At 37.6% G+C, this 21,099-nt stretch overlaps 3 protein-coding genes across 3 annotated transcripts; all 3 read right to left on the bottom strand.

Annotated features, from left to right (window-relative positions):
* Positions 1 to 13,236: 13,236 nt before the first annotated feature.
* Positions 13,237 to 15,699, bottom strand: LOC118349064. Its single transcript, XM_035692589.1, has 3 exons — positions 15,049 to 15,699; positions 13,991 to 14,971; positions 13,237 to 13,893 (listed from the first exon to the last, which is right to left on the bottom strand). The coding sequence occupies exons 1-3, from the start codon at positions 15,580 to 15,582 to the stop codon at positions 13,384 to 13,386; spliced, it is 2,025 nt and encodes a 674-aa protein (XP_035548482.1). The 5' UTR covers positions 15,583 to 15,699; the 3' UTR covers positions 13,237 to 13,383.
* LOC118348914 lies at positions 15,584 to 16,698 on the bottom strand. The gene is made up of 3 exons (XM_035691487.1): positions 16,056 to 16,698; positions 15,695 to 15,971; positions 15,584 to 15,587 (listed from the first exon to the last, which is right to left on the bottom strand). The coding sequence occupies exons 1-3, from the start codon at positions 16,696 to 16,698 to the stop codon at positions 15,584 to 15,586; spliced, it is 924 nt and encodes a 307-aa protein (XP_035547380.1).
* A 960-nt stretch (positions 16,699 to 17,658) lies between these two features.
* LOC109011532 (dCTP pyrophosphatase 1-like) lies at positions 17,659 to 19,597 on the bottom strand. The gene is made up of 2 exons (XM_018992782.2): positions 19,330 to 19,597; positions 17,659 to 18,229 (listed from the first exon to the last, which is right to left on the bottom strand). Exons 1-2 carry the CDS (start codon positions 19,453 to 19,455, stop codon positions 17,888 to 17,890), a joined length of 468 nt encoding a protein of 155 aa, XP_018848327.1. The 5' UTR covers positions 19,456 to 19,597; the 3' UTR covers positions 17,659 to 17,887.
* Positions 19,598 to 21,099: the final 1,502 nt, after the last annotated feature.

Here is a 21,099-nt window from a genome sequence, read left to right as displayed (position 1 = left end):
AGTAAAGTGATTTTTTAGGGATGGGGGTTTGGGGGGAATGGAATCCGAGGGGTTTGGGGGAAACGACACCGTTTCTTATAGTAATTTAATATCATATAATACTATATATATAGTTATATATATATATATTTTGTTATAGTGATTAAACCTATTAAAAAAAATTGTTATAGACTTATAGTGATTTATATAGTGATTTACTGATTTATATGTAATACTATAGTATATTAGTGTAGTATTAGTTATAGTGATTTAATATAACTATATTAGTATAACTATAACTATAACCTATATTAGACTATAGTATTAGTAATTTAGTATATATATATATATATTAGTATTAGTTATATATTAATGAAGATATATAATATATTAGACTATATAATAGTATTTGTTATATATTAGTGTAGCTATATAATATATTAGACTATATAATAGTATTAATATTATACTATTAGTATAGTTATATATTAGTATTAGTTATAAACTTATAGTGATTTAGTATAATTATATCGGTATAAGTATAACTATAGTCTATATTAGGCTATTATTATTAGAATAACTATATATTAGTATTAGTTATAGCTATATAATATAGTAGACTATATAATAGTGTTAATATTAGACTATTAGTATAACTATTAGCTAAATATTAGTATTAGTTATAGTGATTTAGTATAGCTATATTATTATAATTATAACTATAGTCTATATTAGACTATTAGTATTAGAATAACGATATATTAGTACTAGTTATAGTGATTTAGTATAACTATATTAATATAAGTATAAGTTATAACTATAGTCTATATTAGACTATTAGTATTAGAATAACTATATCCTTATTTTATATGTGATTATTTAGTATAGCGATTTATATACTAATAGAAATAGTAACATAGTATTAGACTTGAAGTATATTACTAATAAATGAGGGCTCATTAAGTACTTGCAGAAATTTCTTCTCTCGCTTTTCCTCTAGGAGGAGCTGAGGTGAAGTGGGGTCTACCAGGATTCTAACGGAATTAGGGGTGGTTGGGAGTGGAGGAGTTGGGTACGGAGTGATTCCGCAGCACGCTGAGGACGGTGCTGGTGGTTGCAGAGAGGGGTTTTTTGGTGGGAAAGGAAGAATAACGACTGGGGAAGTGAGTTATGTGGTGGTGGGTACAATTTCCGAGGGTGAGTGTGGTTTATTGGGGGTGGCGAGATGAACGAGCTCGAGCATCGGTGGGAGAACTTGAAACTGTCAGAGGAGGAGGCAGCGAACATCGATGTCGAAGTATTTGAATCAGTGGATTTGAAATATAAAGAAGAAGTGAGTTTAGTAGGGAAAGTTTGGGCAGAGAGAAAGATTAGTAAGGGTGTGATTGAGTCTGTTATGGGAAAGATTTGGAGGATCAGTAGAAGAGCAAAGTTCCACAAGGTGGGGTTGAATATTTTTGTGGTGGAATTTGCCAATCTCGAGGACAAGCAGAGAATATTGGAGGGGAGACCTTGGCTCTTTGATAACCAGTTGTTTGTGCTGGTGAACTTCGATGGCCTCACACCTCCGCAACAGATGCATTTTAACACGGACAAATTGTGGGTCCAATTACATGATTTGCCACTAAAATGTATGAACAAGGAGACAGGGGAGTTTCTTGGTGGAACATTGGGCAAAGTGGTGGAGGTAGACACAGAGGAAGAAGGGAATGGGTGGGGTTTATTCCTCAGAGTTCTAATCGAGGTAGACGTACACAAACCTTTAGCAAGAGGGAGGACCATCAACTTGAAGGGGAAGACCCTATGGGTCCCTGCAAGGTACGAAAAGCTCCCTTACTTTTGCTTTAAATGTGGATGTATTGCCCATGGTGCCCTGGGATGTAAAGGGGAGTCGAATGGGGAACACCAATATGGTGCTTGGTTAAGAGCTGTGAGTAGACAAAAAAACAAAGAAGGTATGAGGAGATTAGAGAGATCGAAGGAAACAGTGAAGGAAGGTATGAGTAATGGGAACGTGGGAGACAATGCTAAGGGAAAGGGAGGAAGACCAGAGAAGGAGAGGGAGGGTAAGGGAGGGTGAGGCATATCAAAGTATGGAGGAAGAGGTAGAAGTGGTTCCTGCCACTCAGGAGGTAGTGGAGCAAAGGGATGAGGAAGAGAGAAGCTCTAAGGAGTTTGGGGAGATGGGGCTTTCTCAGGGAATAGGTACAGAGAGGGATGAGGGGAGTGAAGGGGCAAATCCAAATAGTAGCTTGGGGATGGTATTGGATGAGGGAGAAAGTACAGAGAAGGGTCAGGAGTTGTCCACAAAGGGATTTATTGAGGTGGAGGGGAGTAAAGGGGCAAATCCAGACAGTAGAATAGTGAAGGTTAGAGGTGCATGGAAAAGGAGGGCTAGGGACAAAGGAAAACAGAGTGGACGAGTCATTGACATGTCACCTTCTAAGAGGTTGTTGAGATCAGGGTTGGACACAGAAGAGAAGGAAAGAGCGGGTAAAAAAGCTAAAGGGATGGAAGGAATTATGGGTGGGAATGATGAAGGGTATTCAATAGTACAGGTGGAGGCTGTGCAGCAGCCCCACCTATCATTATGAAAACCTTGAGTTGGAACTGCCGAGGGCTTGGGAACCTCCGAACAGTTCAAGACCTTTGCCATTTGGTAGAGGAAAAGTTGCCCAATGTTGTGTTCTTAATGGAGACAAAACTGAGGAAGGTTGGTAGGGAAAGAATTAGAAGGAGGTTGAAGTTTGATGGTTGTCTGGTCATTGAACCCTTGGGAATCAAGGGTGGACAAATGTTGTTATGGAAACAACCTCTAGAAGTTGAGGTTCTGAACTATTCCAGGTGGCATATTAATGCATGGATAAAAGAAAAGAAAGGAAATGACAAGTGGATGCTAACAGGTTTTTATGGTCAGCCCGATACAAACTTAAGAGAAGAGACTTGGAATCTTCTAAGCTCTTTAAAACCACAAGAAGACAAAGGGTGGTGTGTAGTAGGTGACTTCAACGAGATATTGGCCTATGATGAAAAGAGAGGGGGCAAACAGAAATCTGAAAGACAGATGGGCAGGTTTAGGGAAGTATTGTAAAAAGGGGGTTTGTTTGATTTGGGTGGAGGGGGGATAAGTACACATGGAGTAATAAGCATGAGGATGAATCTTTTACTAAAGAAAGATTGGATAGGGCTGTAGCTAATACCAAATGGAAGGAAAACCATTCAGATGGGTGGGTGGAAGTACTGGTGGCTAGGTGTTCTGATCATATGCCTATTATGTTGTGCATGAACCAGAAATGTGGAAAATTTGGGCGTTATAAGAGACTGTTCAGGTTCGAAATTGGATGGATCTTGGATGAGAGTTGTGAAGAGGTGATCAAAAGAGTATGGCAGGAAAGGTCGTGGGGGAGGGAGTCCACTTTGGGGTTAAATTTCAAACTGAATGAGACCAGAGAAGCTTTGATAAGATGGAGTAAACAAAGGGTTTTTGATCACAAAAAAGCCCTGGTTGAAAAATCTGAATTGTTAAAGGAGCTACAAAAGGATGAGGGTAGTCATAACACTGCAGCCATCAAGGTGTTACAAAGGGAGATTGGTGACTTGCTTGAGAAATAGGACATGAAATGGAAGCAAAGGGCCAAGGTTAACTGGTACCAATTAGGGGATAAGAATACAAAGTTTTTTCATAGCTGTGCAAACGAGAGGAGGAAGAAAACAGAATTCAGATGATTGTGGATGAACAGAATAGAGAGTACACGAGTCAAGAAGGCTTGGAAGGGGTCTTTAAAGACTTTTTTGAAAAACTCTTTGCCTCTTCAGATCCGAGGAGCTGTGACATAGAGGAATGCCTACATAGCTTAAAGCCTTGTGTTACTAATAGCATGAATGACCAGCTATCAAAAGCATTTACTAGAGAAGAAGTTGAAGCAGCTGTCAAAAACATGGCACCCCTAAAGTCCCCAAGACCCGATGGGTTTGGAGCATGTTTTTTCCAAAAACATTGGAACTCAATTGGTGAGGAAGTCAGTAGCAATGTGTTGAGATGGCTCAATGGTAACTCTTTAACTTTGTCCTCAAATTTTACTTATATAGCTCTTATTCCCAAGATTTCTGTCCCTAAAATGGCAAGTGATTTTAGACCCATTAGCCTTTGTAATGTAGTCTATAAGATTATGGCAAAGGTGATGGCAAATAGATTGAAAGGGGTGCTTAATGAGATTATATCCCCTAATCAAAGTGCTTTCATTCCTGGGAGGTTAATCATAGACAATATTCTGGTTGCTTACGAGGTGTTGCATTCTATGAAGGTGAGGAAAAAAGGTAAAGTGGGGAGTATGGCCATTAAGCTTGATATGTTAAAAGCTTATGATAGGATAGAGTGGCCTTTTTTAAGAGCAGTGATGATCAAAATGGGTTTCTGTGAGAAATGGATAGAGTTGATAATGAAGTGTGTATCTACTGTTTCGTACTCTGTCCTTGTCAATGGGAAACCTAGTTGCTTAATCAAGCTCTCGAGAGGATTAAGGCAAGGAGATCCGTTGTCTCCCTATTTGTTTATCCTTTGTGCTGAGGGGCTTAGTTCTTTGTTTAATAATTCAGATCTCAGAGGAGAGACAAGAGGTGTAACTGTTTCAAGGGGGGTCCCGAATAAACCACTTACTTTTTGCCGATGACTGTATACTTTTTGGTAGAGCTAAGAGAGAGGAATGGGACAGGATTCATGGCTTGCTTAGTTTGTATGAGAAGGCTTCAGGTCAGCTTATCAATAAGGATAAAACTGCTGTTTTTTTCAATTCAAACACCAAGGAAGTTGTTAAGAGATTGATATTGGAGGGAGGGGGTGCAGTGTTGAGAGGGAATTATGAGAATTACTTGGGGCTTCCTGTTGTCGTAGGGAGCTCAAAATATAATGCGTTTAGAGGTATTAAGGAGAAAGTTTGGAGAAAAATCAACAACTGGAAGAATTCTTTTCTGTCTGCTGCAAGGAAAGAGGTACTAATCAAAGCTGTCCTTCAAGCTATGCCTACTTACACTATGAGTGTCTTTCAGCTCCCTAAACAACTTTGCAAAGAACTTAATATCATGCTAGGTAGGTTTTGGTGGGGCAATCAAAAAAGTGGGAGTGGAGTGCACTGGTGTAGCTGGGGAAGGATGGGGAAACAGAAGGGAAAAGGAGGGCTGGGGTATAGGGATTTAGAGAGTTTCAATATGGCCTTATTAGCCAAACAAGGATGGAGGATCCTTCAAAATGAGACTTCTATAGCTGCCAAGATTTTGAAAGAGAAATACTACAAAAATAAATCATTGCTTGAAGCTGCCTGGGACAAAGACCCTCTTTTCTGTGGAGGAGTGTATGGAATGCTTTGATTTTGCTCAAGGAGGGTCTGAAATGGAAGGTGGGGAATGGAGAAAAAATAAAAATTTGGGATAACAGATGGCTCTCAACACCTTCATCGTTCTCTGTCCAATCACCTATTTCTGTTTTGGATAAAGAAGCCAAATTTTGTGAACTGATGCAAGGCAGAGGGGAGTGGAATGATCTTTTGATCCGAAATATTTTCAACAAGGAAGAGGCTGACCAAATTTGCAGTATCCCTATTAGCAGTATGGAGGTGGAGGACAAATTAGTGTGGGGTCCCTCAAAAAAAGGCATTTTTTCTGTTAGGAGTGCGTATCACTTGGAGATGGGAAGGAAGCAGGCCATTAGAGGAGAAAACTCAAGGCAGGAGGAGAAGGTCAAAGGTTGGGATAGCATATGGAAGCTAGATGTTCCAAGGAAAGTTAAGCTTTTCATCTGGAAAGCTATAAACGATTTCCTAGCTACCAAAAAAAATCTCTTCCTGAGGAAAATAACAGACAGTCCTTTATGTCCCATATGCAAGCTAGATGAGGAGACTATCATGCATGTGGTTTGGCAATGCCCCGCAGCTGGTGATGTTTGGTCAGAATCGTCAAGTATTTTGCAGAAAATGAAGAGGGAAGAATATGATTTGCTGGCCTTGTGGGAAAAACTCACGGGCAAGTTGAGTGAATAAGAATTAGAGGAGGTTGCTGTGGTGATGAGGGGTCTGTGGGTGAGAAGAAATGAGAGCATCTTTGAAGATAAATTCAAATCCCCAAATCAAGTTATCAGTATTGCTATTAATGATTTGAAAGAGCACAAGTAGGCTCTACAAATGAATAAGGCAGCACTAAGGAGTAATGAGGAGGGTGGAAGCAGAACCTTGAGGTGGGAAAAGCCAAGGCAGGTTTTGTTAAAGCCAATTGGAATGCAGCAGTAGAAAGGAAGCAAAGGAAGGTGGGGATTGGGGTAGTAATTCGTGATGAAGATGGGGAACTTTTAGTTGCTGTTGAAGGTCAGAAGTTCAATACAGATCAACCTGTTGTAGCTGAAGCTCAGGCTCTGTGGAAGGCAATGGTCATATGCAGAGATCTTAGATTGGAAAAGGTGATTTTCGAGGGAGATGCACAGGTGATTGTCAAAGCTGTCAACAATGCAAGTGAAGACTATTCCGTTTATGGAAGTTTAATTGAAGGTATAAAACAATTGTTAAAAGGGAGGACAAACTGGTTAGTAGAATATACACACAGGTCTAACAATGTAGCAGCACATAACTTAGCTAAGGAAAGTTTATTTTTACAGACTGAATTAGTTTGGATAGAAGATATACTTGATAGTATTCAAAGAATTGTAGAGAGGGAGTGTTATTGTATTGAGTGACATTCTGATTTCAATGAAGATGACTATTTTCTTTCAAAAAAAAAAAAAAGTATATTACTAATAGTAATATAGTATTAGACTATTAGTATTAGGTCATAAAATGTAATAATATTGAGAATTTATTAGGCCATCTAAATTTAGTAATAATATCTAACTGATTTTTTTTTTTTTTTTTTTTTTGGTTCTTACTTCTTATGATAAAATGTTATTAATAATTTAATATATATTATATTTAAAGTATATTATCAATTAATTTTCATATTTAAGATTAAACTTTTATTTTATAAATTATAATAACATTATCTTATATATAATTATATTAATAACATATGATCAAACAAATTACAAATGTTCATATTTATGATTAACATTTTATGTTATAATTTAATATATTATAATATATAATATTAATTTATTTTTTTCCCAACCGGGCCGGTTTGTTCCCGGAAACCATGGAATCGGGACCGGACCAGGTCCAGCTGGTTTTTCGGTTACAAGAACCGGTCACCGACCGAACCGGTTCAAAATCGGGCTAATCGGTCCGGTCCAGTTCGAACTAGTTTTCTAATTTCTCGGTTTAAATTTACACCCCTAGTAGGGAGTCCCAAGTATTTCTCATAACTTCCTTTCACTACAGCCCCCTTCCTTTAAAATCTTTATTTTTTGTCCTCAGCTTTTGTGTTAGTATTGAAGAAAATAGCATTTTTTTTTTCCTTATTCAAGAACTGGCTTGAGGCTTTTTCATACTTTAACAATATCTCTTGCAATTTCCTACATTCTTCCACTCTAACTCTTCCAAACAATACACAATCGTTAACAAATAACAAGTGGTTTATCATTGTTCCCCCCTTACCACTGATATACCTCTTGTTTCCTCCCATAAGGTCAAAATTATTGATTCAACTATTTTCTTGTAGTATAGTCCATGATAAATTCACAGAATGGGGGATTTCAATTTTGGAGGTTTAAGATTGGGAGGACTTCAAGTCAGCGTCCCTTGCAACATAAAGTCAAAAAGTAGGTTTAGATAATAAGATGAGATGGGATGAGTTGAAATGAGATGAAAGTTTAAAATTGAATAAAATATTATTAGACTATTAGTTTTTATTATTATTATTATTTTAGAATTTGAAAAAATTGAAATATTTATTGTATTTTGTGTAGGAATTTAAAAAAGTTGAAATAATTAGATAATATGAAATAAAATACTTTTTACATCCAAACCTAGCCAACTTCGATCTAAGGTTTTAAAATCTTGACACCAATGAATTTTTTGGAGCTTACTAATTAATTATCATTATATATGTGGTGGTATTTCCGCCGCTTTATTATTAATGAAGGTGAAACAATCTTTAAAATTATACTGACCATTTAAAACTTTTTGAAGGTTTATATTGTACTTAATATTGTAAAAAAAAAAGTGGTGCTGCTACAAGATTTGTGGGATTACTTTTGTATAATCTCTGTATGGTTAGAGCATTTCTCTTGTAAAAATGAACAAAATTGAAAGTTTTATTATGATAATAGTGTATCAAGTAAATTAGTTAGCCGGATCAAATTATAGATTATTCAAGTAGATCCGAAAATGAAAAGGTTATAATTGGTTTAATTTGGGTTCAAATTTATCATAATTCAATTAAACTCGATCTTAATTATATTATTTTGTATCATATTTGTATTGAATTTGCGGATCTTGCATTAAGGTAAAGAAAAGCCATTTTCAACATCCTACTTCCAAACCAATCTTGTGTGTATAAATTTACCCATATTTCATTTTAGCTTGCGATTGACATTTGACGCAAGGTGGTAGCCAATTGAGGCATAAATAAGAAACGCTAAAGTTCCTATATGTTCTGATAGTGTAGATGATAGAAGGGTTTGGGCTGATGAACGTAATGGATTGTTCAGTGTACGAAGTTGTTATAGATTCATCTATGCTCAACTTGGTCATCAGTGTACTGAATAATCAAATATGCAGGCTCAACAAGTATTCTGGAAACATTTGTAGAAAATGAAAGTGCCAAATAAGATTAAAATTTTTGCATGACGTGCATGCAAAGATGGACTACCTACTGCTGTAAACTTGGTGACGAAACATGTCTTGACAGATGATACTTGTAGATTCTATTTCACAACAAAGGAAGATATCACTCATGCAATGGTCAATTGTGGGGGTTGTTCAAGGTATGTGGCGTTTTTATCTTTCTGAGTTAATACTTGATAAGCAGCTGTCATTATTTGAAAATTTTTCTATTTTATTTACTTTGGCCTAGGGTTTCTGGTATCGAAGAAACAAGTTTATGCATGATCAAGAGCTATTTAGTCCTAAAATAGTTGCCGAGAATGCCTCTATTCAGCTAAGAAGCCACGATCAAGTCAGGCAAAAGGCAAGAGTTCAGATTCTAAGACGCTATAAGTGGCAACCCCCTCAATCTGATTTGCTTAAACTGAATGTTGATGCTGCAATTTTTCCTAAATGGGATAAGATAGGTGTTGCGGCAGTATTGAGGAATGCTACTGGTGGAGTCCTTATGGCACTTAGTAAAGCAGAAATTCCTATGGAGGGTTCAAAGGGTATAGAGTTACATGCCATTTTCAGAGGTTTGCAACAATGTGCCACCATGGGAGTCTCAAATATTCTTGCAGAAAGTGACAGTTTGTTAAGTATTGAAGCTCTCACTGATGATAGCATGACTAGCTCACTGCTAGGTGTGGTATATTATGAGATAAAGAAGCTTGCTAAATGTTTTGTTGCTTGTATGTTTTCCCATGTATATAGGGAAGGAAATATGGTAGTTCATAAGTTGGCTAGAAATGCTTGGTTGAAAGTATGATCTTTGGTGGGATTGCATTCCAGATTGTATTTCTCAAGTCTTATGGCTTAAGATTTGTCTATAATCATTTTTCCTATTGATTAATGATATTATCATTTTCTATCCAAAATTTTTATTTTTTATTTTTTGTATTTTTTAATATTTTTAACTTAGAAAAATATATACAATTTTATTAATAATTAATTTCTTAATTATTATATAAAAAATTTAAAATATATGAACTATAGGTGAAAACCAACGCCGACTAACAACTGAAAAACTGGGGGAGCAACCGACCGTAACCGGTCGATGGGGAGGAAGAAATTGGTAGAGGCGGTTATCGGTCGGCGTCGGTTCCCTTAGTGACGAGATTCTACTGAGAGTGAGAGAGTTGCATAGGAGAGAGAGAGAGAGAGATAGAGAGAGAGAGAGAGAATTGTATAGGAGATCGGGAACTGGAAGAAGGCTGGGGAAAAAGAAGACCCCATACCGAAACCACCCCGTTCCACTCTTTTCTAATGAATTATCAATTGTACTTGTATTCATGAGTAGTTTTCTTTATTCAATCCAATCATCTCATTATGTTATCAAGATACACAAAGAAGGGTGGAATTTTATAACAAATATCTCGTTAAAATAAGTGAAGTGAAATAAAAAATTAAACAAGTTTTGGAACTAGAAAATGAGTCATCGCCCATTTCCTGTCTTAAATGATGTTTTTCTTTAGTATGTAATACAAACTATAGTTCCACAATTGGATGCAATAGTTGGTGGCGGTGCATTTCAGTTTATTGACATGAAATGTTTGAAGAAGAGCACGAGACTCACGCGCCTAGATTTTCACAGTGGTTTCACATTGTATCAATAAGTCGGCGGCAGGAGAGTTACGGTGGTGGAGCGCATGTAAACATTTGATCACTAGAAAGCGATAGATCAAGCCTAGACCGAACCGGTGAAAAGAAAAAACACTAGAAAAATAATTAGGAGAAACCCTATAACCAAGGTGGTGCTGAAAATGGAATAGAGGTAAGGATGAGAGGTGCCAAGGCTCCACCCTTCTCTCCAGCTAAACAATGAGATGGTGAGAATCGATGAGGGACTTTTTGTAGAGAGAAACAAGACTCTCTCTCTCTAGAGAGAAGCGAGAACTTTGTAGGCACTTACATCCATGAGTTGCTTGCATGAATCACACGGCCTACAAGTTTCTATCACGCAGTAAGCCGGCCAAGTCTGTGGCTTGCTTGAGCACCCACATCCTCATGCAAACCAAGTTAAGCTAGAATACGTGACATACAGTATGTTTGGAGCACTCATCAAGATACTTTACATACAGTATGTTTGTAAAACTTTTCTAGAAATCAAATGGATTGGTGTAGGATAACTATTTAAAATTGCAAAAATTGGGATCCCTTGCAATAATAGACATCCATCTTTATTCCATAACGTAACTTATATAATAGATATTTTTATTTATTTTTATTGGGATATTTGTAAGGAATGAATTAGAAGCAGAGCGAGCTATAATCTAACCTCGATCCTGTCAAGGACATAATAGTAGGAAGTCAATGTACCTTTTTGTTGAGAGGGCAGAGGCCACAGCCATTCCAGCACATGAAACTGGTCATAGTTTGCAAAAGTTACATATATTTATGATTTAATAATGAAGAAGATGAGACGAAGAAGATGAGCGGGCATCCATCCCAACCACCTCCCCTGTTAAAAGGCAAAGGTGAGTATTCTTTAGACCAGGCACGAAAATGTTGTGTGATTAATACACAGCAAAAGAACCTTTTTTTGAAGAAAAGGACCAATATCCTCGAGAAAAAGTCCAAAGGCAAACAAATAAATTAATCTATAAATAGAAAAAACATATAGAAACAAATATATAACACATCCCACTGAAATTACCACTCGCGTGGCAGAAGGATACACCTCAGTCCTACAGCTGCAAGGCTCTGCAACCAGATTTTTTTATCAAAAAACACCAACAGTGCAACAGCTACAATAAGCACAGTGGCACGCCACCCCAGAATGTGCTCATGCAAAACCAATCTCTAATATTTTTAAGGTTAATTACACTTTGCCCCCTCCAACTATCACCAAATTCACAATGTGCCCCCGAAACTATTGATTGCATCAAAGTGGACCCTCTTACTTTAATAACGTCTCAATCCCCCCCTTCCGTCTACGATGAGAGTTAAATCAAACGGAAAACTCACCCACGTGCTTTTCACATGCTAATCCTTCATTGCAAAGACAAAATCACCCCTCACTCCATCAGTTTCCATTTCCCCAAACTGAACTTCATATTCAAAAATCCCCAAATCCATGGCCAAAACGACTCGTTTTATTAATGCCGAAAAATGGTTTTGTTTCAAAGTGAAGAACGTCTGTCTTGAAGCCATTAGGAGCGATGGAGAAATAAGCTGGGGTCAACTGCAAAGAAGGTGGGCAACGACGAACCCTAACAAAGCTGCCAACCACGGTGTGAGCTGCCGACCACGACGTCGGTGTTCCCTTCGAACTGTTAGTGACTCCATTGCAGAGGAGTTTTTTTGTAGAGCTCTCATTCAAATTGCTTTCTCCATCGCAGGTACCTCAGTGATTGTTAATATTGATAACAAATCTCCCGCCTTGATGTAGTTTAAGAATACTATAAATGACTGTACGTTGTAAGGTGAAAAAATGATTCGAGTTTATTGTAGCTCAAGAATGCTATAAATGATTGTACATTGTAACTCAACAATGTTCCAATTTAATTGCCATGATATTGATTCGATACCATGCTTAGATAATGTTCTAGTTTAGTTTGTTAAGATTCTTTTCTCCTTTTGTATAAAGCTGCAGTAGTCTGTAAAGAATAATATTGATTCAAGTCTATAGAGTAGAAATGTTTTGGCTCATCAACCTCTCTTTTAACTGTTTCATTTCTACACTCATAATCCTGACATATTTCAGCAGGTTGTGAAAGATGTCTACTGGTTCATCTAGTACAAGCTGGGGTGGTAAAGCACCACTAGATGGCCCATTTTGCCGTTGCAATCTACGAGCACGTCTAAGAGTGTCAACTACTGATGATAATTACAAAAGGAAGTTCTGGAGATGCCCATATTGGACTCCTGGTTGTCAACATGGGAGTGGAGACAGGTTTTGTACATTTTTTTATTGGGTAGATGATGACCATTGCTCCACGTGCAGAGATGTGGTTGGCCAGCTACGAGATAGACTCCGGATACGGAGTCGTGAGTTGAAGATTGAGAAATCCGAATTGGAGGCTAACTTAGTGATGGAGAGGGAGCGTAGGGAGCATATCCAAGAGTTATGCAATAAGTTGAAGGAAAAATCTACGGAATTGGAGGCTAAGTTAGTGATGGAGAGGGAGCACATGAAACATATCCAACAGTTTTTGTATGAGGAGAAAGAAAAATCTAAATATTTGCACAAGAAATACAATAATTGCACATGGTGTGGTGTCATTGTAATTGTTCTAGTTGTTGCTGTTATCTACATGAAAATGTCTCATTATGCTGATGAAGGTCCTCGTTACTTGATGATAGCGTAGGATTGGTTAATGTAATTTTTTGGATGTGTATTGACTGTGGTTGTTGTTTTGAATTTAATTGTTGTATTGAACATCACTTGTTGTATGTAATTTGGTTATGGAGTAAATTTTGTGACAACAACTTACTGTGTTGATAATGATTAATAATAATATCACCCTACATATCAAAATCCCTCAATTGGAACAGCAAGTCAATATTGCCAACAAATATTGTCACTCTAATAATGTCACCCTACTATAGACCATTACAACAAAAGTTTTCCAATAACAGTAATGTCATTAAGCCCTAACTACACCATTATAACAACAAGTCAATATTGCCAATTTGGTCGCTTCTGTTTCCCCTTTTTATCTTCGTTCACCCTCTCCACACGTGAAGATGACTCTACATTCTTCCATTTTTGCACTGATGTATTAGCCTTGGCAGGAGGCACTTGGGGCTTGGGTGGCAGTTGACCAACTCTGAATTGCATGCCTCCCCTTCCAGGATTGCCCCAAGAACACAGTCTTCCTTGTGCTGGATTGCTTGTATCAACGTCTAAGTCCACAAACACAGGTCTACGTGTACTAGTCTGTGAGTGGTGGCCCCCAAGTCTTGCAGACCGCCTCCTGGGTGGTCGTTTGGCCAACATCTTTACACGACCCATATTGACTTGCAGTTGATTACTTTGGCCTGCCTGCGAAGTCTCTGACAAGGGAGTTTGCACTGTTGGACTTGTTTGCCATGTTGCCTGTGAAAGCGACGAAGGTGGAGCGTTCCCAGTTTGCATAGATTGGGTTGTTGGCTGTGAAGGTTCTGACATTGGAGGTTGTGAAATGACCTAGTACCACATTTAAATGTAAATTAACATTCTCAACATTTTCAAGCAATATGTAAATGAATACCGTATAGTAAATAAGGAAGAAGTAGCCACTAACTTGTTCATCTAGAAATGAAGGAGTTTGAAATTCTGCTGCAGAAGTGGAGGAGGGTGTGCCTGCGTTCCCACGCGGACATTTTCTTTTGTTGTGACCAACTTGATTACATCTCGAACAGGTCATATGCACACCAGTTTTTCTCAACTTGTTTGCTCCTTGTCGATCGTCCTCATTTCTTCTTCGATGTTTCTTTGGCCTCCCGGGTTGTTTCCTAACCTCAGGAGCAGTAGGCTTCTCGTATGTGGTAGTGAGCCACTGATCCTCACTTGGCATAGGATAAATTAAAGGCTCGTATGCTGCCCTCCACATCTCCACACTATAGTAATGATGCACATATCCCTTGGGATCTTGGTCAGAATACACAATACATGTGTATGCATGCGGGCATGGAATACCTGTGATGTCCCATCTCAAACATGAACAGGTCCTCTTTTCCAAATCAACCACATATTGCCTACCAGCATTGTTAACTTCAAACTGACCACATCCTGCATACGTTGGAGTACAATAGATGGACAAATCATGCATAAGTTCAAACTTTGCAACTATCCGAGGCGTGATTGTATTCTCCCATTTACTAATTGCTTCCCTTTTCAACTGATATCGTGCCATCAGTTTCTTCCGTATGGTCTCCACCATAGTCACAATTGGCTTATCACGTGCTTGCAGAATATACGCGTTGAAACATTCACTAAGATTATTCACTACCAAGTCAGACTTTGAAAATGTGTTAAACCATGCTCTAGACCATTGTGATGGGTCTATAACCTTTAGGTAGTCATATGCAGGCTGACTGAGGGCTTTCAGTTCCTCCATAGCTCTCTCAAAGTCCCTCTTTGTGTATGCTGTAGCTGCCTGCCACAATTTCTCCTTTAAAGCCACACCCCTGTGGCCAGCATCTCGAAAATTGGCATATAAATGCCTGACACAAATACGGCTGTCATTGTAAGGCACCAACTCCTCCATTGCTGGTTTTAAACCCTACAAAAAATATTCAATGAGTGGCTCATTTAATAAGTTTTAGTTAATAGAATATATTGAAATATTTATAAAATTACCTTTTGTCTATCACTGATAAATGTCCACCCACCTTCAGGTTGCTGTCCAAGATCGGATATAAGTGTCTCAATAAACCATCCCCAACTATCCTTTAACTCTGCCTCCACAATGGCCATTGCAATTGGGTACATGTTATCATTTGCATCCCTACCAACAGCACATAGGAGCTGCCCCTTAAATGGTCCTTTTAAGAAACAACCGTCCAAACCAATCAATGGTCTACAACCAGCCTTAAAACCCTCTCTACAGGCTGCCAATCCTACATACATCCTTTGAAAAATAGGAGGTAACTCAGGAGCTATTCGTTCCACCCTAACTAACAAACAACTACCTTGGTTCCTTTGTTTCAGGGTCTCACAATAGTCCCATACCTTGGCATACTGTTCTCTATGGCTGCCAAATATGGTAAACTGAGCCTTCGCTCGAGCACGATACAACTTCATTTTAGGAACTTCCACTCCCCACTTTCTCTTAATCTCATCAGCAAGTGCTTTGATAGGCACATTAGGTTGGCTTATAAACAGTGGCATCATCTTATCTGCAATCCAAGATGATGTGACAATGGGGTTCTTATAACTCCTACTACAATCATGTCTTGGGTTTATAGACTTTATCTGGAAAGTTTGTTGCCCTCTAATCCAAGACCCATAAACCCGGTAAGGACATTTAGGGGTATTGCAGACAACAGTAACCCTATCCCCATCATTCTTTGCAAATTTTATCGATTTACCTATATTTAGGTTCAACCTCCTTATTGTCTCTCTAAACTGTGCTGTAGATCCAAACTTCATTCCAACAGATATTTTTGGCTTCTCCAAGTCAACAGCTTGAAACTCGGGAAACTTAAAATCATGATGTCCTTCGTCACCACTATGGACAGGAGATTGAAGGACGTCACTTGGTGTCATATCAGAACAATTACCTGCTAATTGTTAAAGCAAGCATTGTTTAGCAAGTTCTGAAAAATGAACACTAAAATAATAAACAAGAAAATAGAAGAGTATACCTATGTCATCCTCCTCTGGCCACCTTGGACCACTTCTGTCTTGATTCCTCCCTTCATCCTCCTCATCCTCAGCATCTGAGGAAGATTGTGGCTCTTTATCATCAACTGTCACTTGAGACTCAACACCTTTACTCCTTGGTTGTGCAGGCTTTGACCTCGATGTTCCCACTGTATTGACATCAATGTCATACAACTCATCCTCACTACTCAACACTTCTTTCCAAAATGGATCATTAAGTCCAAGGCGACGTGCTTCTGCTTCCTCCTCATCCTCACTCACATCCTCCTCGACATGATGATCATGCAAAGAAGACTGGTGCACTGAAGTTCGAGAATGAGACACAAGATACAAATGAGCCACTTGTTGATCCTGAAGCGCAGCCACCATAGACAGCACATCATGGTCAGATGTAAGCAATTTAAGACCATTGTGCATCCTCAAGCTAGGGTGTCTATAGTAGACTAGGTCACCTGGATGGTAACCATACTTGGCCATAATCGTCTGTATCTCAATCCATGATAGTTGATCCTCATCATATGGTTCATGGTACACATCAGTCTTACCCCCAACATATTCCTCATTCTGCCGCCTATCAATTATCCCACCATGATGGACTTGAAATAACAAATTTCTCGTAGCCATCCTACAAAATATTGTCTATTAAATTAGTCATGGACCGTAGTCAATTATTAGACCAACCATAAAGTAAACAAAAGTAAACTATTGGACCAAACGGATAAATTTGGTCATTTTCCTATGCAAGAGACCACCTCTGTGGTCCCTCTGTCACAACCCGACAATAAAGATAACAACACACTCATGTTATTGTGTTCTCAAACTGGGACAACTAACGCCACTCAGCAATGCACTAGCGTCATATTAGGAAGCATACAACATTAGACCCACCTATGTGCAGTATTGGAGGGGGACATAATAAAAAACAGTACACTTTAACATTCCAAATTACTCAGTTTTACACGAAAAATATACAAATTCGATGAAGACAAAGATGGAGTCATTTTGAGATGGACTCACCTCTGCGACACCCACTGCGCGAAGAAGACAGATACCAACTCGATGAAGATGAACGAAAATATTTTATGAAGCCACTAAGATTGGTGCGAGGACGAACGAACACCAATGCGAACAACAATCGATCGATGGTCACTGGTTTCCGAGTTAGGGTTTTCGAATTTCAGATTTGGAGATTTTTGAATATGAAGTTCAGTTTGGGGAAATGGAAACCGATGGAGTGAGGGGTGATTTTGTCTTTGCATTGAAGGATTAGCATGTGAGAAGCACGTGGGTGAGTTTTCCGTTTGATTTAACTCTCATCATAGACGGAAGGGGGGGATTGGGACGTTATTAAAGTAAGAGGGTCCACTTTGATGCAATCAATAGTTTCGGGGGCACATTGTGAATTTGGTGATAGTTGGAGGAGGCAAAGTGTAATTAACCCTATTTTTAAACAGAAAATATATATATCAGTCTACTGTACATGTCAGCCGCCGCACACTCTTTTTATTGAATGAAAAAAAAAAAAATTTATTTATGATGTACTGCAACTTTCGACTGATGCACAGCCCATTTTTAAAACCCACCTCTAATTAAAAAATTGAAATAAACATAGAGAAATGTCAATTTCACCATCTTCAACTCCCGTAACCAAATCACCAAGAGAGAGAATGCATAAAGAAACATCTATTACACTGTAGTTGAAAGCCTACTTAAACACATTATGAGATTGATTTTTGGGCATAAAATAACAAAAGAGAAGGCTTCAAGAACCTAAAAGGAGACATAAGTCAGGGGACATAAAATCAGAGGAAGATCACACACCATCACTGCGGCTTTTGCTGTCACTGTTGCTGATGGCCATAACGCCACCATTAGACTTACCATCGTTGTTGTCTGTCACGTTGATTTGCGTGGGCTTTTTGGAGGAGCCCTTGCAGAGCTTGACTGGGTATTTAATTGCATTGAGTTCCAGCTTTCGGAGAGCAGCTTTACCAAGATCAATGCCACATATGTCAGAGAGCCTAACAAGGTAAAGCAGTACGTCCGAAAGCTCTTCACCCAGGTGTTCCTTCTCTTCGTCTTTCCAATCGGGCAGTCCTCTTGGAACCTCCCCCTTCCACTGAAATATCTCGGACAGCTCTCCCACTTCTCCCACCTGAAACCACCCCAGCACACCTAGATACTCCAAAAATAACAGAGAAAAAGCAGAAGGTTGACAATGAAACCTCCACTATTATGTCTTTCTACCTAAGGCCATGTCGGGTCTTGTTATTACATTTGAAAATCTTTTGATGGACTCCAATGCACTTTATAAAGCGATTCAAAATTAGGTGAGATAATCAAATCATGGAAGCCCATGCAGTTGCTTTTCTTTTCTTTTCTTTTTTTCTTTTGGGGGGGGGGGGGGGGGGAAGGTGATGCAGTTGCTGTTATTCCATGATTTTTGTTGCCTTACGACGGTTCCAAAGACGAGCTGGACTTTTACAGATCGTTCATGGCCAAAATTTGGAATTGCGTCTTGAAAAAAACAACTAGAGAAGTGGCTCAGATCTCGGAGAGATAAAGATTGATCCCGGCTTGAGAAACCTTCTTAATGGAAAAGCCATAATCTCCAACGGTTCTATATGTCAAATCCTCATATGGAGCCATAATCTCCAACGGTTCTATATCTCAAATCCTCATATGGGCATGTGATCAGAAAAATCGAACTCATAGTGGAATAAAGGAGACATTACCCCCAGTGTGTCAGGGTTTTTCTGTGCCAGTGTTTCCCTCATGGAAGTTAACCTCAAAATATATATAGATCTGTCGTCTAAAAACTCGTACGGATATTGAAGTTCACCCAAAACCCGAAGGGGTTTATGGATTAGTGCCAAGGCATGGTGGGGAACAGTAGTTAAATGGAAGAAAGAAGGAGATGGATGATACTAGCTGTTGATCATCCATTGGTTTTCAGTTTACTTCTGATATTTTTCCCTTCTGAGTGTCTTTTCATTTCTTCCCTCAGGCTTCTTAGCCGCTATCAAAAAGTCTTGCTTTTTTACTTTATATTTTCAGAAGGAAAATCGTTTTTTCTCCATATCACTGATATCACAAGGTGTTGAATCGCCAAAATACAAAAATGCATGAAGGGTAGAAGACAAAAATGATCAATATTGGTGATTAAGAAGTAAGTTGCTTGATGAATGTTGATCAGATTCCATTGTTTATTTGGAAGAGAACCCAAAAAAATAAAAAAAACACGAAGTATTTTACCAGAGCCAGAAGGAGATTTCTGGGGCTATGAAATTGATCCCAGTCCCTTTCCTTTGCAAACTCCGCCATTCTCTTCCTCAACCCTTCGAGAGTAACACCTTCTGATCTCTCTGCAACACCTGTCATTGAATTCTCTGATCTTCTGCTTTGCTTCTCTTACTCACAAAATGTTCGCTGGATAATGTAAATACTCACAAATTAAATGCTTTGCTTCTCTTCTCTCCGCAAGAACCGAAGGCTGTAAATAGTAAATACACAAGCGGGGACCCGGTCAATGCCTTTTCCCGGGGATGCATAAGAAAGAAAGCTCATTCACCGGGGCTTTTGTTCACCGGACGCTGCCCGTCCAATGGATTTGGCGACCGGCGCGTGTCGGTGGCGTCCTTGCCATTTGGAGGACCGGTTATTAGTCTAACCAATACCTTTTTTGGTCTCTTGGAATTTTTTTTTAACAAATATATTACAAGAAAATCTTACGTTATCTCACTCCAATCACATGTTTATAATTCAAAGCTTCGAGGAGAATTTTTTTTATTTTCTTTTCAGATTTGTCTTGACTAAGGGCTCATTTATTTTGAAGAAATATTTTATCTCATCTTATTTTATTATTATAACTTTTTTAAATTTTTATATAAAATAAAATAAACAATTCAATTTTTTTAAATCTAAAAATAAAAATAATATTAAAAAATATATTCTAACAATATTTTATTTAATTTTTTAATTTTAATTTCAACTCATCTCATCTCATCTCATATTTAAAAATAAACGAGCTCAATTTAACGAATCTCTCTCAAGTAAAAAATATGGGATGAAAATATTTTTTTTCAAAAAATTCTACTAATCTTCTCTAAATCACATACTAAATATATAGTGTATAGATGAGATGATAAATAGAAGAATTTTTTCAATTTAGTAAGAATAAAAAATAAAATAAAAGAATAAAAATAAAGTGTGATGTGTAGTGTGGATAATGGATAAAAAATAAGAAAAATAATAAATAAACAATACTTTATACAACAATATTTTAAATGGAGGGAAATATTTACAAAAATATCATTATTTTATAACGTGTTGTGAAGAGTTGTGTATAGTGTTATGTGTTTATCACTATTCAAAAAATAAATGATATTGTCAGTGCGTAAATTTCGTATAATTATTTTTTAAAAAATGAGTAAATATAATATTTATATAAAATAAAATAATTTTTTAATTATAAATTTTTTTTTTTTTATAAATAATTATACAATAGTACGCATTCTATAATTATACGAAACCTTAGATAAAATGACTTTTTCTCAACCAATAGGATTGATATATATTTTCAGTAAGGATGGTCCTACGCGACAATGATAACAGTAGTCCATCCATTAAAAATATTCTAATAGGATGACCTAGACGATGGAAAGTTTACAAGTTGCGTTTAAGTCATAATCTAGACTAATTTTATTTAAAAAGTTAAAAGAAAGTTTTAGATGGCTGATAATATGGTTTAAAATGAATGACCATAAATTCATAGATCAACGAGCCACTACTAGGTACATTCCGTTCATATTTAACAATAAAAAAGTGTGATCTAAATCTAATAGAATCAATTTCTAAAATGGAACCAAATTGAATCGCGAAAAGTTTGGCAGGTTTAGGTAATTAGATGGAGATAAGAATTTTATGAATATTAATATAATGACTTGTAAATAATAGTGAAAAATCTATCGTAACGTAAACATATTTAACATAAAATATTTTATGCTAAGAACTTAAAATTATGAT

This window comes from Juglans regia, chromosome 7 (assembly GCF_001411555.2).
Source record: "Juglans regia cultivar Chandler chromosome 7, Walnut 2.0, whole genome shotgun sequence".
Classification (NCBI taxonomy): Eukaryota; Viridiplantae; Streptophyta; class Magnoliopsida; order Fagales; family Juglandaceae; genus Juglans; species Juglans regia.
This window is presented reverse-complemented; position numbering and strand designations above follow the sequence as displayed.

What these genes read in the sequence shown, in the direction of transcription:
- LOC118349064 (XM_035692589.1), bottom strand. Translation starts at nt 15,582, where the DNA reads ATGATGCCACTGTTTATAAGCCAACCTAATGTGCCTATCAAAGCACTT. An exon ending in TTATCAGTGATAGACAAAAG is followed by an intron (nt 14,972 to 15,048) that starts GTAATTTTATAA and finishes TATTTTTTGTAG; the next exon opens with GGTTTAAAACCAGCAATGGA. An exon ending in CTTCATTTCTAGATGAACAA is followed by an intron (nt 13,894 to 13,990) that starts GTTAGTGGCTAC and finishes ATGTGGTACTAG; the next exon opens with GTCATTTCACAACCTCCAAT.
- LOC118348914 (XM_035691487.1), bottom strand. Translation starts at nt 16,698, where the DNA reads ATGGCTACGAGAAATTTGTTATTTCAAGTCCATCATGGTGGGATAATT. An exon ending in GCCAGAGGAGGATGACATAG is followed by an intron (nt 15,972 to 16,055) that starts GTATACTCTTCT and finishes AACAATTAGCAG; the next exon opens with GTAATTGTTCTGATATGACA.
- LOC109011532 (XM_018992782.2), bottom strand. Translation starts at nt 19,455, where the DNA reads ATGACAGGTGTTGCAGAGAGATCAGAAGGTGTTACTCTCGAAGGGTTG. An exon ending in GAAATCTCCTTCTGGCTCTG is followed by an intron (nt 18,230 to 19,329) that starts GTAAAATACTTC and finishes GGGTGGTTTCAG; the next exon opens with GTGGGAGAAGTGGGAGAGCT.